General features: G+C 33.9%; 1 protein-coding gene and 1 pseudogene across 2 annotated transcripts in view; one reads left to right on the forward strand and one right to left on the reverse strand.

The window, feature by feature from the left end:
* LOC145292146 (integrin alpha-9-like) overlaps window positions 1-17,715 on the forward strand; it is an 89,977-nt gene that overhangs the window by 17,669 nt on the left and 54,593 nt on the right. For both annotated transcript variants that reach the window (XR_013869557.1, XM_080138275.1), the window contains exons 4-6: window positions 1,520-1,687; window positions 4,073-4,115; window positions 15,375-15,452. Coding sequence is in view for 1 of the 2 variants with exons in the window: in XM_080138275.1 (XP_079994401.1) it covers window positions 1,520-1,687; window positions 4,073-4,115; window positions 15,375-15,452 (289 nt within the window). In the remaining variant the exon portion in view is untranslated. The remainder of the gene's footprint in view (window positions 1-1,519; window positions 1,688-4,072; window positions 4,116-15,374; window positions 15,453-17,715) is intronic.
* On the reverse strand, window positions 13,277-13,395 carry LOC145292667 (5S ribosomal RNA; annotated as a pseudogene).

A 17,715-nucleotide genomic window follows, 5' to 3' on the forward strand; every position in this document is an offset into this window, starting at 1 on the left:
TTTCGATATTTCGTCGATATTATTTAGTAAGAGTGTTTAGCAGAAAAGACAACAAACGACTACCCGAAAAAATAAATATACAAGAAATAAATGTTACCATTGTCAATAAAAGTTCAGTTCATGTTTTTTTTTGTTTTGAGATAGTTTTTAATGCTCTTTACTTGAAATAATTTCAGCGAACCCAAATTAAAACGAAATTTGAGGCGATAAGTACTTAAATTAATTTTTATATAAACTACACATGCCATAATCGAATATTCCTCCAGCACAAAATAACGGAAAACATTAAAATATGTTTATAAATATTCCTTACGTTGACGGAACTCTCTTAAATCGTTAACATAGAATCCTCAGGTGCCCCTCCTTCAAATTGAAAACGGGGCTCTCCATTTCAAAGTCGCTGCCATTTTTATTTTTTTTATACCGATTCGTGAATTAAAAAAAAATTTTTTTACAAACTACTTAAAAATACAAACCAATGAACTTTTCTACCATAAAAGAGACTTTTACTGACTATGGTAACATTTATTTATTGTATATTTATATTATTATATATATAACATTTTCTCTTTGTAAGGAAACATCATTTTGTTGGTCACTCTTGGCTACGAATGGAAACAAACTTGATATAAAAAAATATATATTCGCAAAAATTATCTTTACTTTCATCATAGTTTGCTTAGGGTAAAATTTTTGAGTGTCAAAACCTATCTCTTTACAACCCCCTCCTTTTCATAACCTATTATACTTTCATCAATCACAGTCCATTTTCTGTAGGCTGTTTTTGAACCCAGTCAACGACTGGTACTTCTGCTAGTATATATATATATATTCATATATATATATATATATATATATATATATATATATATATATATATATATATGTATGTGTGTGTGTGTGTGTGTGTGTGCTGCGCGTGCGCGTGTGTGAAATTTATACTACTTAGTTTATTTGAAATTACCAATCTCAATTTAATTTAATGCAATTAAAGTAATAATGCTTTCATATCCCGTTGGTTATGTATATTTTTACAGCATGTTTTAAAAAAACAACGTAGGAAAATATCCAATAGCCAAGTCTTCTTTTCGGGAGCTTGATTAATGATATGGACTTGCGTATTGTAATATTAATATTTAGAACCGTGAAAATGCGTAAATAACTAAATAACAAGTCGTTACATATATATTTGTGAGGGTTTGTGCTACTGTATGTGCGTGTGCGTGTGTGTTCGTGCGGCTTCGATCAGAGTGTTCAGCTCGCGTCAAACTATATTTCATTTTAAAATTTGTATTGGTGACTTCTTTTCTAACCCTATATTTCGCTCTTTCTTCTTATTTCTCTTTCATTTTCTTTGTGGCCTGATATCAACCGGTTCATTTTCTTTGTGGTCTGATATCAACTGGTTAATTTTTACATATATACTATATGTCGCTATTATATATTTAAATGCCATTACATTTCTGAATGTTCGTCATAATAACTTTGCTTTATTTATGAATATTTATATTTTCTTTAGTTTTGTAGCCCAATGTGGACGGACGATAAAAAATTCATCAAAGGTCTTTGTATCGAATCGCCGCTGGGCAACAACACGGCCGGAAGTGTGACATTGAAAGGAGAGCCACCGAGCCCAAGGAAGGCCCTTACTTATTTCTCGGCTGGATTTTCTCTCCATTCTCTAAACGTAAGTGTTTTACGGACTTAGATTCCTGTAGCACCAATACTAAGCATTACTATTCTTTAGAAGTAACATTTTTTGCACAAATTATTGTCCTATTAGCTAGAATACTTGCCATAGAAAAGGTTCATAAGATTGAAAGACCCTTCGGCTCTACTAAATAACTGCCAAATACTCGTATTATTTGATTCATTCGGACTACTTTTCTCATTTTGAGTGCCATTGAGGATTTTTTATCACTCTTTTACAGTGGTTTCTGGCACTCCTGAAAGCAGCTTTAGTCTCAGTACATCTATTACGTTGGTAGCTATGTGATTTCTTTGTGTGATGGCAGCAGCACATTCTGGGGAGAAAAATGGGTGGCTGTTAGGTTTTTGTTGGAATTTTTTGGATGGTATGAATCGGATATACCTACAATAAACCATTCGGTTAGGTCTGATATTATAGAGGACACATCCTTTTTAGACATGGAATGAAGAGGTAGATCAGATATAAATGTACGGAAGTTATCCTCGTCAGCCATAGAGTATTGATATATTGTACAGTGGAGAGGTACGTCTGAAGACTTGTTGCATTTCGTTTTTATCTTAACTGATACAACTGAGTGGTCGGAAGATCCTAGAGGAGATAGAATGGAACATGAACAATGAAAGTTGTGAGAAAAAGGTCTAGGAGGCTTGCATACTGACTGGTAGTATCGGGCACATGGGTGGGTTGGTGAACAATCTGAGTGAGGTCATAGGCAATGGAGAAGTCATGACGGAACCTCCCCTCATCATGTCTTGTTTAAGTGGGTCAGTCATTCCACATTGTGGACATTGAAGTCACCACAGATGTGAATATTAGCCGAAGGATGAGCAGACAGAATGTGGTCAATTTTCTCAGATATGCTCTTAAAGTTAGTAACTCCACTGTTGTGGGGGCGATAGAGGACAAATATAAATACAATGATGTAAGCAAGTGCAACCCAGAAGGTAAATTAGGGTCTTCTCTGGAGATATCCCTACCACACGGAAAGCCATCTTTAATGTAGCGACCTTGGGGGTCAGAGTATCCATTAATTATGAATCATCTAGGGAAGTGGTTGGCCCTATGCCAGTTTCACTTAGGAACAATATGTCTGGTTTCGTCTCCTGCAATTGGGTTTCAACCTCTGGAAGGTTGAAACCTTGACCCCTGATGTTAGAGGAGAAGACATGGTAGTAGGGGTCTACATTGGAGGATGGGTTCTAGGTTTGTTCATCTTTTGATTCTGGAGATAATTCATGCTGAGGTGTTGGGATTTGTGGAAAAGGTCGACAGACTTGGTTAGAGCAGGTTAGAGAGAGAAAGTAAGAGAAAAAGACAGGAATTTTTATATTTTTGTAGCACATGATAAGGTAAAGCCGTAACAATTACCCACTAGTATGGCATCGAGAGGCCCCACCAAAAACTACTCCATGGTACAGACTCCATTCACCAAATGGCAATACATCAGCCCCAGTACTTTGCACCTGCTGATAGAACAGCCTTCTTAGTGGTTAATCCAAGGTTCGGGTCTCTGACTATCAGGCAGATAACGTCAGCCCAGATGAAACGTTTACCTCCAGCACCCTTACTAGTGATATGGACACAAGGATAGACATAGAAACAGAAAATTTCCGACATCTCAGGCTACTGTTCATGCAAGTACTGCCGACCTAGAAAGCAGCTTTTTCTTCACCCTTTGTCAGAAAAATCATTCATTGGAAATGAGGACTGAAGGACAAATAAGGAGAAGCGAGAGTTACTGGAGCTGCTGATAACACATCCACAGTGCATTATCTACTCTCCATTAAACCTGAAGAAGGTCAGAGGTTATATCGACCGAAACGTTGTGAAAATTACACTCAAGATGAGAACAATATGAAAAACCAATCCTCATTTCAAAAATTCAGAAATGTAACTGGAAAAATGGTGATGTCAATGATAATGATGACGATGCTAATGCTGATGATTGCTGCATTAAGTTCACTTTATTGACTTTAGCAATTCGTAGTGCCTACAAGTTGCACATTTTTAATACCAATACCAAGGAGAGTGTATTGAAGATGGTTTGACGCCGCACACAAAGACATGGCGTCTAAACATGTATAATTAATTAATTTGAGGGTTCCACGCCTGACATGTTCTGACTATCATACACAGAGACAGAGACAAGAGAACGAAATCCTCATATGGGCTCATACTTGATTTTCACTAAAGCAGGACAGCTCTATCAATGCCACATTGCCACCGCCCTTCGCGACTGAAAAAAGGTTCGATCTTTGGGGGTGTCATGGTTTTTAATGGATTAGTTATTTGAATTGATTAATCTTCATTAATGCTTATTGAATTGAATTAACTAATAATGACAATACTTTCTCTTCTTAGGAAGAAGTTCTTTATGGCGTGCCTGGTCATGATTCTTATAAAGGTGAGTATCTGTTCCCAGCTCATTTAACTCGTTAGTCTAGTGGTCTTCATCAATTCACTTTTTGATAACTCATTGTAATACAGTGTCTAATTCCAGTAGCTTCTTTCAAAGAATTGCAAGCTTGTGAAACTCTTTTCCTGCTGACTGCTTTCCTTTTACATATAACCATAACTTTTTTTTTAAGAGCAAGGACATTAAGCATCTCCTGCATTTGTAATAATCTTCTTTCGTTCTTGTTAGTTTCTTGTTTCTTGTCTGAAGCGATATACATTAAAAAAACAATTCACAAGTACAGATTATTGGTCGACTATGCACACGATAACAAGTGCTTTATTAAATCACATATTTACGTAAGTGCACTCATAAAGCACAATCTGAAATGTCTAAGTGTAATATAGCAATGGATCATACTATCATATGCTGTTATGATGTGAAAAGTTTATTCAGCTTTATAAAAATATTTTTAAAATAGAAGAAAAAGAGCCTGCATGTAAGAAATATTAAAATATCATTTTGTATCATGTCTATTTCTTAGTTAAAAAGAGAACAAAATCGAAAATGGCAATTCGATTTTCACATTTTGAAAGAATTTTGTCGATTTTATGGTAAAACGAAATTTTTTTTTTTAGTCCCATTCCCCTCCCCAATTAGGTGACAGCTTGATTTGCCAGAGATGTTGGTTCCTTTTCGAAGTTTTTATAAGAGGTGTTGTTAATAAAGCGTCACCTTTTCAACTGGCGAATCATCGTATCTGCCACAGTTTAGTAAATGGGGGGTCTTTTGTTACTAACATTGTAACTATTTCATTTTTATATTGTACATAAAATTTTTATTTCCCTCCCACCTTTTCTTATGGGTTTTAATTAGTTTTCATGGTATGATGTTTTTATGGCGATTGATGAAGGATGTATATGCGGATGGATTTATAGTATGCGGTGTTGGGGTGAAAGACTAAAGAGTCGTTATAAACGTAAAGCCTCCTATTTTTTTTTAACTCCAAAAGTTGAAGAGCCACGAAGAGTGGTACCATTAAAACGACCGACCTTTTGTGCTCCAGAATGTAGTTTTCTACGTAGTCACCATCATTCTTAATGTACTTTTGCCAAAAATATCAATGACGCATCTCTAGTTTTGACATACGTCCATGACAGGGGTTGACTTCTTAAAGTCTTACACCGTCAATATCTGCAACACAGAGATAAAACTTTTAGGTAATATATGCATAATAATGCAATTTGAAACTCCTATGATCCATTTGGTCGGAATAAAAAATAGGAGGCATTACCTTTGGAACGCCACTTGCACTGTCCTTCATTAAACTATATCTCGAAAAACGGTAATATTTTCTCAAAGGAAATTAATTAAAAGAACCAGTAAAAATGGTGAAGGGTTAATGATCGAAACAAAATTCAAAGTAAAAAGATTCCTGCGCAACATCGGGTGGATAACGCTAGTATCTTTTTTAAATAAAAAAATAGCAAAGTTTTTGGGTGTTTTGTGTAGTGTTTCTAATTTTTTATATTATATCCGTCTATGAGTGCAATACATGATAGAACAATAAAATTGTCGCCCTAAAAAAAAACAATACTACCACTTTATTTGAAAAATCTATTGAAAAAAACAAATCAAGTAACTTGATTATGTAGTAGAGCTGACATCTATTAAATGTAACTGCGTAGAAAAAGAAAAGGCATAGTAGTGGACACGATAGGGCAACTGTTTACCTCACTGAGATTACTTTCGGCTAGAAGTTGCGGCCTCCTCTGCTGCCAGTCATCTCGGGTTCGCTCCACTGGACATGAGCATTGGAGGTTCAGAAGGGGTCTGTCTGATGCACAACAGATACTGCACCTAAACTACGCAAGCAAGTTTGAGGCCAAGGTGGAAAGTTCTGTGGTGATGGAGTGAGACTACGCCAACACAGAGGGATAAAGCACTGAGGCTCCAACTAGTCATTATCAAGATTGACGAACTGCATGATGATGATGATGATGAATGTAACTGCCTTCAGCCTCAATCACTGCCTCGGCACGGGTCAAGAACTGGGAACATGCCTTTTCCATAAACACTAGCGGGAGCTCAGTGGATGGCGGCGATCAGGCTGGCTTTGGTGTTGTAGGAGGTTATGTCGGTGATGTTCTCAACGTATAACCAACCAAAATAGTCCAGCAAGTTCAGGTCGGAAGAGGAGGGGAGCCAGTGAGAAAAAAGGTACAAAGTTGTAGCAGTCCTTATGAAGTCAAGCCTGGGTCTCTTTAGACTTGTGGACCAGCGCCAAAAACCAAGGTCTGCCAGCAACCACCTGATTGCACCAGGTGTTAACCACCAAAATGATTTCATTTGTTTTTACACGCTAACATTTGAGAGACAAGGTTGCTATATGCATTTCTCTTAGTCTCTTTGTTCGTTCCATTTTTACTTAAAAACTATTAGGTTGAGGTGGTTGTTATTTCGTTTCGACTTTTGTTATAATAAGGTGCAGCAAACTAAGTATCATGGTATCCATTTGATACACAGTTAGGTATTAATTGGGATTAATAAGGATTAGTTACCACAATGCCACATTTATTCTAGAAATTTTCTCGAAAACTACTGGACCGAAATGGCTGAAATTTTGTATGGGCTTTTATTTTTGTTATGATAAGGTGCAGTGAACTGGGCGTTTGATGTACGTTTAATATATTAGCATTAGGGATTTGTATATAATGAATCAATGGGCACAAATTTCATTGTCAACTATTAATTTGAAATAAAATACTCCTTCTAAGTCAATGGGCTATAACGGGACAAAAATCTAGTATATATACAGGCTGCTAGTATACATATATAACTAGCCTCTGCTGATAGTATATATATATATATATATATATATATATATATATATATATATATATATATATACTAGCAAAAGTACCCGTCGTTGACTGGGTTCAAAAAACGCCTACAGAAAATGGATTCTGATTTATGAAAGTATGATAGGTTATGAAAAGGAAGAGTTGTAAAGAGATAGCTTCGAATTTGGGGGTATCAAAACCAAAGCAAAATATGATGAAAGTAAAAATAAAATAGATAAACCCCATAATTTATTATACCATACCTGTTCACACTGAAACACTTATCACAATATTCTGTGGATCTATATTAAAAAACCTTGTTAAACTTTGTGACATATTTCCATTCTATCGAGGTTAGGCGCGAACGAACACCTCATAATTTTATTAGACCATTTTTCTTCAAACTGAAACATAATTATCAAAGTATACTTACGCAGATAGATATGAAAAGTCTTTATTAAAGTTTGTGCCTATTTCCATTCTATGGAGGCCAGGTGCGAACACAGACCCCACAATTTTATTATACGATCCCTATTTAAGTTAAAACATACTTACCAAAGTATTCTTATGTACATCTATATCAAAAACGCTTGTAAACGTTTTTTTTTTTTCATTTTTAAATTTTTTATTTCCATACTTTGTAGACCAGGCGCGAATACAGACCCCACAAATTTAATGAACCATTCTGCCAGATCAAACGTACCCATTCCTGTGTCTCGATACATCTTCTATTATTACATGTAATCAGTTTTTTAAAATAGTCAACCATATAGGAGCCTATTCGTGACCAGACACACACACACACACACACACACACACACACACACACACACACACACACACACACACACACACACACACACACACACACGTTCAGCTTTATATTATAGATATACTAGCAGCCCATCTGGCGTTGCTTGGTCTTTAAATACGGTCGTAAAATAGGTATAAATATTATATTTAAATTAATGCAGAATTATTATTTATTATTTTAGAAATACAGTAGGTTAAATTGCTTTAAATAAAAATAAAGTAAAAAAAAACGGAAAGAAACTGAGACATGTGCATGTGAGTATTATGTTTTTCTAAACAGTTCAATTCTTGTAAGTAAAAAAAATACTAAGGCTGAGATCGAAACCACAGTCTAAAGTCAATGAGTCAAGTACAATAACCATTAGACTAGTTTAATACGAGCTTTATTATATTTTTCAACATATTTATTCGTAACATGAAGAAGTTGTTGACAATCAGATAAAAATCTGATGACTCCCACGTACCAATATTTTAATTTTGATCCCTCAATAGGACATTTTTCTTTATGAAAACCGATTACAAAGTTTTCCACGTGTCTGAATACCCTATATACCAAATTTCAAGTCTGTATATTAAAAATTTGTTGAGTATATAGATTGAGAAGTGTCCTCACACACGTTCTCACTTTTATAGAAATAGAGATAGATGGATAGATATATCTCCATATATAATATTTTGATTGCAGTAATTCCACTCTGGACCAAATTACCATATGTTGGCAATAAAAAATACCATATACAAATTTATTATGTCTAAACTATTATCCACCATCTTATGTAACTTTAGAACGCCATATATACACATTTGTTCGTTATAATAAAATCTTATATTACATGCTAGGAGAAATATTATCATCGCCAATATCTTTAAAGGAAGTAGTTCATATTTTTCTCTCTAAATCTAAAGTCCTCTCATCGCCCCCAGTCAAGACCGGGAGGGTATATAAACATTATAACTATATTGCCCTGACACCCTTCTTAACTAGATCATACACTCATAGACATACAATTACATTTCCACTTCCTGATTCAAAAAATATTAATTTCTCCAAACTAACATTCTAGCTGTTCTTATTGGCTGATAACATAATCTATTATTCCAGAATAAACACCTTCTTACAAAAAATAAACATGTCAGACCTTTACAAACATGGCCGCTCTCTACATGAAATAATAGTTGTATGAATACTAAACCGAATACAAAATTATTAAACGCTTATAATCATAAAGTTACATACTTATACCCTCACATTTATGTGCAACTATCCCCCTAAAATCAAATCCATGAAACAAAATACATACACTTTACGGATATCATTATTGTTTTTCTTTTTTCGCTTGCAGTTATACTGAAGAAACCGACAACGGTGCTATTTCTTTTTTTTTTTTTGTCATTTTTTTTATTTCACTTTGTTTCCTTCTTTATACGTTTTTCTTTATTTACATTTTTTCGATACCTATGCACACATTAACATCGCACATATACCTCTTCTCCCACAAAAAAAAACAAAACAACACTAAAACAACATTTTTTATTTACATTTACCATTGTTTACTTTGCGTTTCCTGCATTAGTAACTTAGAATTCAGTTGACGATCCAATATTGTATGCATGTGTTTTATTATAGACAAATTAGAGATACACTTTCCTTTAATTTTTTTCCTTTTGTTGCTTAGTATTTTATAGACCAACTTTGTTTTTAAAGATAGAGCTTTACCTTACGTCCACCAACACACTTTTCTTTAAAATTACGACTTTATAGGTTTTTAACTATGCTGATTCAGAAAATCTCATTTATATTTGGCGGATACAAGTAGTTTTGAATAAATCTAATTATATCCGACCTACACTGCCACCCACAAATTTCTTTGTTAGTTCATAGTATTTTTGCATAGGGATCCTGACAACAATTATCAAAGTTAAAGTGTTGGCAAATATTTTAATAGTCACCCCCCCCCATTACCAAAATGAGGTGTCTATTCCGAAAGCCGTTCTTAACCTGGGGATGTTACCAGCGACCCTTCTGAAAGCCGTTCTTACCATACAGAGATTATGAGTGTCTATTCTGAAAGTATTCTTAACATGAGGAGGTTGGATGTTGGACGACAACAACAACAACAACAACAACAACAACAATAACCATACTTTAATTTTCTACGGGAGGAAGGGGTATGCTTCCACTGGGCAACACTGGTTAACGGGTCCTGCTCGTTTCTAACATTAATCTATAAGAAATTTGAGGATGAAATTCATTTTATCAAATTATTTAGATAAAACTGTACTTGCATTTTGATTCTAAAAGTCTGTTATTGCTTTCCTTATTTCTGTTTTCTTTTTTAATCTCGGCGATAAATGTGTCGCCTAAAACAAGTCAAAGTGTTTTAAGAACCATTTTCAAATTTTACTGGAAATTGAGGCCTTTTTAAGGATTGGCTTTTCTTGCTTGTGTAGTACCACCTTCAAGATGTATCTCAAGTGTTTGTTTCGATAAAATTTATTTAATATAAATATCTCAAGTAGTGTATTTTCTCAGTGTCATTTTTATCATGAAAGGATCTCTCGTTTTCTCGAATCAGCGTTATTTCATTATTTATTATTTTTATTTTGGAAAAACGGTTCGCTTAATCTCTTCTGTTCGTCGTTGATTCGTGTTTGTTTGTATTTGTAAGACACGTTTTTCTTTAGATAATTCTATAACTTCAGGTTTTGCAAATCGCTATAAGAATAAAGTTTCGTAACTCCTCTCTGGTCTTATGTTTCTTATTTTTTTAATTTTTAGATGTGGATTGATAATTTTTATTATCTAAATATTAATTTACTTGTCCGTACGTCCAATGTCACAAAAAAACGTCACCATCGCAAAAATTAATTAATGAGAAACGGATTACCTCCCCTTATAGTCGCACTTTATCAGTTAAAAATCATTAAAATCATGTCCTCTCCCAAAATTTAAAAAAAAACATGGCGGTCTGTTTAAGGATTCAAAATGGCTATTTTATTTTATAATTAAAAAAATCATATTGAGAGGAGACTAAGTTTTTTTTATTATTATAGTTTAATAAGTGTTTGGTTACTTTTAATGCATCCAAAAGTGTCTGGTTACTTTTAATGCATCCAAAATCAAGCTTTTATCTTTACATCATCAACGCTCTGATCTTCTATCTTGCATCAATTGAAATGAATGGCTCTCGTTTTGGAGAGGCTCCATGTTTTGACAAGCTTCTGAGCTTGACATTTACTCCTGATCTAAAATGGAACACATTCATCAAATCCATTGCCAAGGTCGCTGGAAAAATGGTGGGTTCCTTCTATCAATCCAGTAGATATCTACCTGCTGATGCAATTCTCTACCTATATAAGAGCCTGGTACGTCCAAGGATGGAGTATTACTGTCACATCTGGGCTGGAGCTGCTAGGAAGACGTTATTCTGCCTTAACAGAGTTCAGAATAGACTTCATAGCCTAGTGAGAGATGCCTTTTTCTCTTCCCTGCAACCTCTTTCTCACAGAAGTGACGTTGCGAGCCTGTTTCTGTTTTATCGTTGTTTTCAGGACACATGCTTGTCTGAGCTCCAATATATTGTCCTCCCTCACCAACCATACACAAGAAACACTCATGTAGCTGAAAACACTATCAATAATTTACCCCACTCTGTGCTTAAACCTAAACATAGATTCCATGAACAAAGTTTTTTTTTTTAGAATTGCACACTTGTGGAACTCTCTTCCGCTTACCTGCTTTCCAGCTGACTACAATATGGCCGTCTTCAAGTTCAATGTAAACAAGTTCTTGATGAGCCCTTCCCCTTAAGTAATCCAATTTACCAAATTTACACTTCTAACGATTACTATATTGACCTTTTGACCACTGTACACACTTTAACCCTTATCCTCGAGTGGCCTCTGGGCTTTTATAAGTGGTGATTCCTTTGTTGAAAAAAACAAAAACAAAATCCTATCGAACTCTGGACTCTTTCTGTCGAACTTGGAAATTTGCACAGAATTTCGAACAGAGCTCTTTATTTAATCGGCAAGAGTAGCATATTCTCGTTCTGTCAGCCATGATCGGGTGGATATCTTGTGTTATTCACAGTTATATTCTTAGTATCGCCCATATGGATTTAATCTTTAATCTCTAAAAGAGTGTCACTTAAAACTGAATTTTTAGTCAATACTTTATCCATTAGACAACGAGTTGTTCAAAAAGACTTTGTTGTCAGTTATGTTGGAACATTTTTTCATTCATTCATTCTAAACCAGATGATTGTATCGTTTGCATCGGTTTTCCTGATAATTTTTATAGTTAGAATTTTGTCTAGAAAGAGATACAGAGAACACAAAGAATTATAATGGCATTATTTAAATGTTTCATTTCCTTTGACTATGAACTTAAATGCAACAAACTTTTTATTTTACAATTTAACTTTGGACAAGTCGAATTTAGGCCGATACTAGTCATGGCCGCCAGTGAACGAGTGGCCGCCATGCACCGACAGTGACAGTTGTAAAAGCAACTGTCAGACAGTGCTCGATAGTAGAAGCCAGATGCTTTCATTTTGGCCACTGCCATCAGTGGTTGCAATTTTCTTGAGCCGACAGTGTCTACCACTAACAACCACCGCAATCTCTCTGTGTTAATATTTTTTAGCTTTTTATCCATAATCAGTAATTTACGTGACTCAAATACGATAATGCACAAGATTATCGTAGGTATTTTTTTTGTTTTCGGGGAGGGGGCTTTGCTGTAGATATTTTGGTTTTAAGTCATATTTCCACTGGGCAACGCCGGTACACTGTTCCTGCTAGTTTATTATGTTTCACTATTTCAAGACTGTGAACTAATATGATCATCCCCATGTCAGTTTTTCTAAACCTTAACTCTTCTGTGCTGACAAATTCGAATCGGGTGTTTTGTTTGCGACACCATCACTAGAAGATGCCTTACAAAGTTAATAGACTCTTTTTATCGTTTTTTTCTTTCTACTTGATGGATTATCTTCACCATGGCTGAAAAACTTCATCTACATCTTGTATGATAACCTCCTGGCTATCAGAGGTTGACTAACAGGTGCTACATAAATACTAGTGTTGGGACGATTAATCGGAATCATATTCTGGAATCAGAAAAATCAGAACTTTTTAGGGTATCGGAATCAGAAAAAATTCTGCATATTTACCGATGCCAAAAACGATTTCTTTAATTATCTGTTTTATTTGATTCTGTTTAATAAAAAACCTCCCACTGCTGGATCTAATAATAAAATAATAAATATTCATGGATTTTAAACTAAAATCTATACATCACTCCCCGTAAGTGTATTTTTGTGTTTGAGAAAGTATGTGTGTGCAGTCAGCACCAACCCTATTCAGGGTTTAACTGGCTTCCTCCAAAGGAGGAAGTTTCATGAGAGTATAAAATTCACAAGCAGTCCCCAATCACATGTATATCCCTGTTAGGGGAGATAATAATGTTAGGTTTTTGCAACTTTTTGCAGGGAGGTGTCGACGTCCTCCTACATTCAGCGCCTGGACTTCCCAAATTGGTCACCCATTTTAGTAATGACCAGGCTCAACGTTGCTTAACTTCAGTGATCTGACGGGAACCGGTGTGTCAACGTGATTATGCCGTATATCAAAGGTTTGAGAGAGTATGTGTACATACATTTAACATGTTTTATGGTAATCGAGAAAAATATCAACTTTATAGTTAAATATTTAGAGATTTATGAAGAATCGGAATCGGGAATTGTATCGGAATCAGGAAAAATATTGGAATCGTCCCATCACTAATAAATACATTGCAAAATTTGTCTCATTTCAAAAAATGTTGCTTTACTTAATACCATGGAAATATAATTTATTTCAACAATACGTTTTCTTCGTCTTATCTATCTGAAATGTTGGCTGAAAAATTGATGAGATTGTTCGAATATTTGGATCTTTACTATCGTAATTATATAACATAATTCCTTAAACTTCTTTAGGGCGATTACACCTCCAAGAAATCGTCTGGAACAACACAGTGGACGAACGTGATGTCTCCTACATTTTAATTCTGCCCAAATAGATCAGAAACGATTACAAATTACATTATTATGATGGCTGAACTTATGCACTCATCACCTGAAAGTTTCATCTTTCTGTTGCAGATATGACGGTGTGAAACTCAAAGAAAGCAATCCCTGTCATGGATGTGCGTCAGAATCAGAGATGCATCATTGAATTCCTCCATGAAGAAAAAAATGAATCGATCAACATTCACCAGCGCCTGTTAAACTCTTACAAACCGACGCAGTTGATGTCAGTACAGTTTGGAGATGGGTTCATCGATTTCAGAGTGGTGATAGAAATGTGATTGACAAAGCACGTTCTTGTCTTTTAAGACTGAGGCATTGTTCATCACTGGTAAAAGTGCATTAAGAATAATGGTGACTATGTAGAAAAATCAATCTTGCAGTACAAAAGGGCGATCGTTTTAATGGAACCACCCCCATCTTCATAGATCTTCAACGTCTTTGTTTTCGAATTAAAAAATTGGAGACCTTACTTTTGGAACCACACGCGTAAATATTACGCAAAATAAATGAAATTGTGACGTAAACTTATTTTAACAGCAGAAATTTATCTAAAGTGAATGCAATGACCAGAAATTGAAACATTGAAATCGTTAGTCTTAGCTTCTACCATCTAAGCTATTTACACTTTGCTATCAATAGAGATTAAAACATTAACTTGACAAAATAATTATAGCTTTGCGTGATATCATAGATTTATGATTTACGTCATATTTTAAAACATTGCTAAGTCTGCTGCAAAGGTGGGCTTAATCTAAAGTGTTAGAAAACTACTAACACCTGTCAGTATCCTATATCTCTGCAAAGCCATTATTATTCTATGCATTATTGTTACCATATCTGGGTTGGTATATTAACCATTAGTCTCTCCCTATTAGACAAGTTCCAAAAAGAGTGTACAATCTAATAGATTCCGCACTGTCAATCATGTTCTAACTCCTGTCCCATCGCCGCAATGTTGCATCACTGTGCTTGTTTTACAACTTCTTTATATTATATACGGCACAATCATGTTAAGATACCGGTTTTTGCCAGATTACTGAAGTTAAGCAACATTGAGCCTTGCCAGTACCAGATGGGTGACCATTTAGGCAGCCGGTTAGTCTTTGTAGTTTATATGTGGCTTGATTTCCGCATTCAAAGGGTTTTCTGAAGATTGCAGCTGTTTTCTGTATTACGGTCTGCTGAATAGTCTCAATCTTCCCCTTGATTCCAATTTCTCCTAATATTTTTTTTTTTTTTAAAGTCTTTTTATGGGGGTTATTCCCAGTGCTCTTACAATTATTGGTATTTTATTGATTTTCTTCATTTTTCGTATTCCTTTTATTATTGGCTCACAAGGAGCTTTCACGCAGGTCATAAAAGATCTCTCCTTGAAAACAGCCTGTGATGTTCTCTGGAAGCTGAGTAACAACAAGTCTCCCCAGTTTTCCCGTGCTCTCCACCTCCTCTGATAACATCATCATCATCATCATCATCATCATCATCATCATCATCATCATCATCATCATTATTATTATTATTATTGTTGTGTTTAGGTAGTGTGTTTGCGAGTAAAGAACCAAACGTGATAGATTACAAGTTGGGGACTGGAAGCAACTTTGAATCAATTACAGGTAAGTTTTTGATTTGCAATTATTTAATTCAGAATAAGAAAATTGCGGTTTTCACACATGCACAAACACACCCACACGTGATTTTTATTATTTATTATTATTTCATGTATATACACTTATAATGTTGTACGATGGTATAAGATCAATGTGTATAGAGTTTCAGTATTTACTTTAACAGTGCTCAATACATGAGTAGAGCTTTGTAGAAAAGTATGAAATATATACTTATGGCAATCAATATATGAATCGGATTGGCTAATTAGCAAAACACTGGTTGGATATGTTTATGTAAAAATAAATAAAAAGTATATCTAACTCTACCTTGGTATTGAGCACTCTTGTATAAACCTCATTAAATTCATTGGATGTTTTATCTCTGCATCATTAACCTTGAACAATATATATATATATATATATATATATATATATATATATATATATGTATGTATATATGTATATGATGTATGTATGTATGTATATAATGTATGTATGTATAGATAGATTTTCTAGATGTAAATCTAATGAAACTCGCATGATTATTAAACAGTGCTCAATGCAGGACAGAGCTGCTATATAGTCTGTTTATTATACAAACATTATTTGTTACATATGTGCATATACATGTTTCAGTGAAATCCCAATTTCATCGATTCTTTTTTGGTCTGATGAAGTGTTATGCTTTAATTAGGTTCCACTGAAACATGTATGCACATATGTAACCAATAATGTTTGTATAATAAACAAGCTATATGCGTGTGCACATATAATTGCATATGCATATCTATATATACGTTGTAGTGTAAATTTATAAATTAATTAAAAAAAAAATGAAACTTCCATACCATTTTGTAAATCAAACATTTAAATCATTGTACATTTATTTTGACCCCGTTCTTAACACGTTAAAAACATTTTTACACACGAGACGCTTCACTATTTTAAGTAATTTAAATGTTATTTGAACTGAAACATATAAAAGCATCCAGATTTTAAACAAACAATAATCAAAACTGCCTGAAGACGACTGAAGAAAATCAGTTGAAAGTACTTACAAAAAAAAAATAGATGGATGGAAACAACTATGGAACTTTTTTACACAAATTCGATCGAGATATTAGAACGATCATATGAAAGATGGAGAGATTGCAAAAAGTGACGATAAGATAAAGCACTCCATGCTGTTCAACAATGTATGTCTAAATGAAATCATGCTGCCTAAATGCACAATATATATATATATATATATATATATATATATATATATATATATATATATAAATGATTATTTTCAAATTATATTCCAAATAGGTATATACACAAATGAATAAATGCATCACATAAACATACACATACACAGACATACACAAGCACATGTTCATATATATATATATATATATATATATATGTGTATATATATATATATATATATATGTGTGTGTGTGTGTGTGTGTGTGTGTGTGTGTGTGTGTGTGAGCAAACAGTTAATAAAATATATTATAAAACACTTTGAAATGAGTTAAAAACATATTTAATCTGAAAAGGAAACACTAGATAAATGGATAGTCCTTAATCCGCGGAGTTTCGAAGAAATACTTTCCTTCTCATCAGAGGGTAGGAATTAGCAAAATGCAGGATCGGATTTTGCATGCAGAAGTATTTGATGAAACAACAAGTAACTCAAAGATCTTACTTGATAACAAGAAAAGTGAAGCAGAGGGAATATGGTGAGGAAAAAGGTGATTACACATGAATGGATAGTCTGGTGGAAGATAAAAAATCCGGTGACGATAAAATCCAAATGTAAAACTTCAAGAAAGTTAAAAGAATTTCCATGTGTACAAGTAAAATACAAGGAAATCCCGTAATTGGAAGAAGATGGTCCACAATAATCCAAAGGCAGAAATCCATGGAATAATTCACAAAAATGTGTACAAGGAAAAAAGAAAAGATTCCAATAATATTAATAAAAGAAAAATAAGATATGCTTTTCACTCTACTTCCGAGACATAAATATAAATAAGAAAAATCAGCTCTATTTCCTATTTGGTTTTATCGAGCTTTTACACCTGTCTGAGATAATTTTATAAATATTAGTTCTTTAATATTTATAATATACTTTAATTTTACCATCTTGGATCATTTTGGTAAATTTAATTGTAATTTTTATTTTATATATATATATATATATATATATATATATATATATATATATATATATATATATATATATATATATGTATATATCGTTTGTTAATATATAATG

The sequence above is a fragment of the Euprymna scolopes genome, chromosome 13, assembly GCF_053919585.1.
Source record: "Euprymna scolopes isolate OS-2025 chromosome 13, ASM5391958v1, whole genome shotgun sequence".
In the NCBI taxonomy this organism is placed as follows: domain Eukaryota; kingdom Metazoa; phylum Mollusca; class Cephalopoda; order Sepiida; family Sepiolidae; genus Euprymna; species Euprymna scolopes.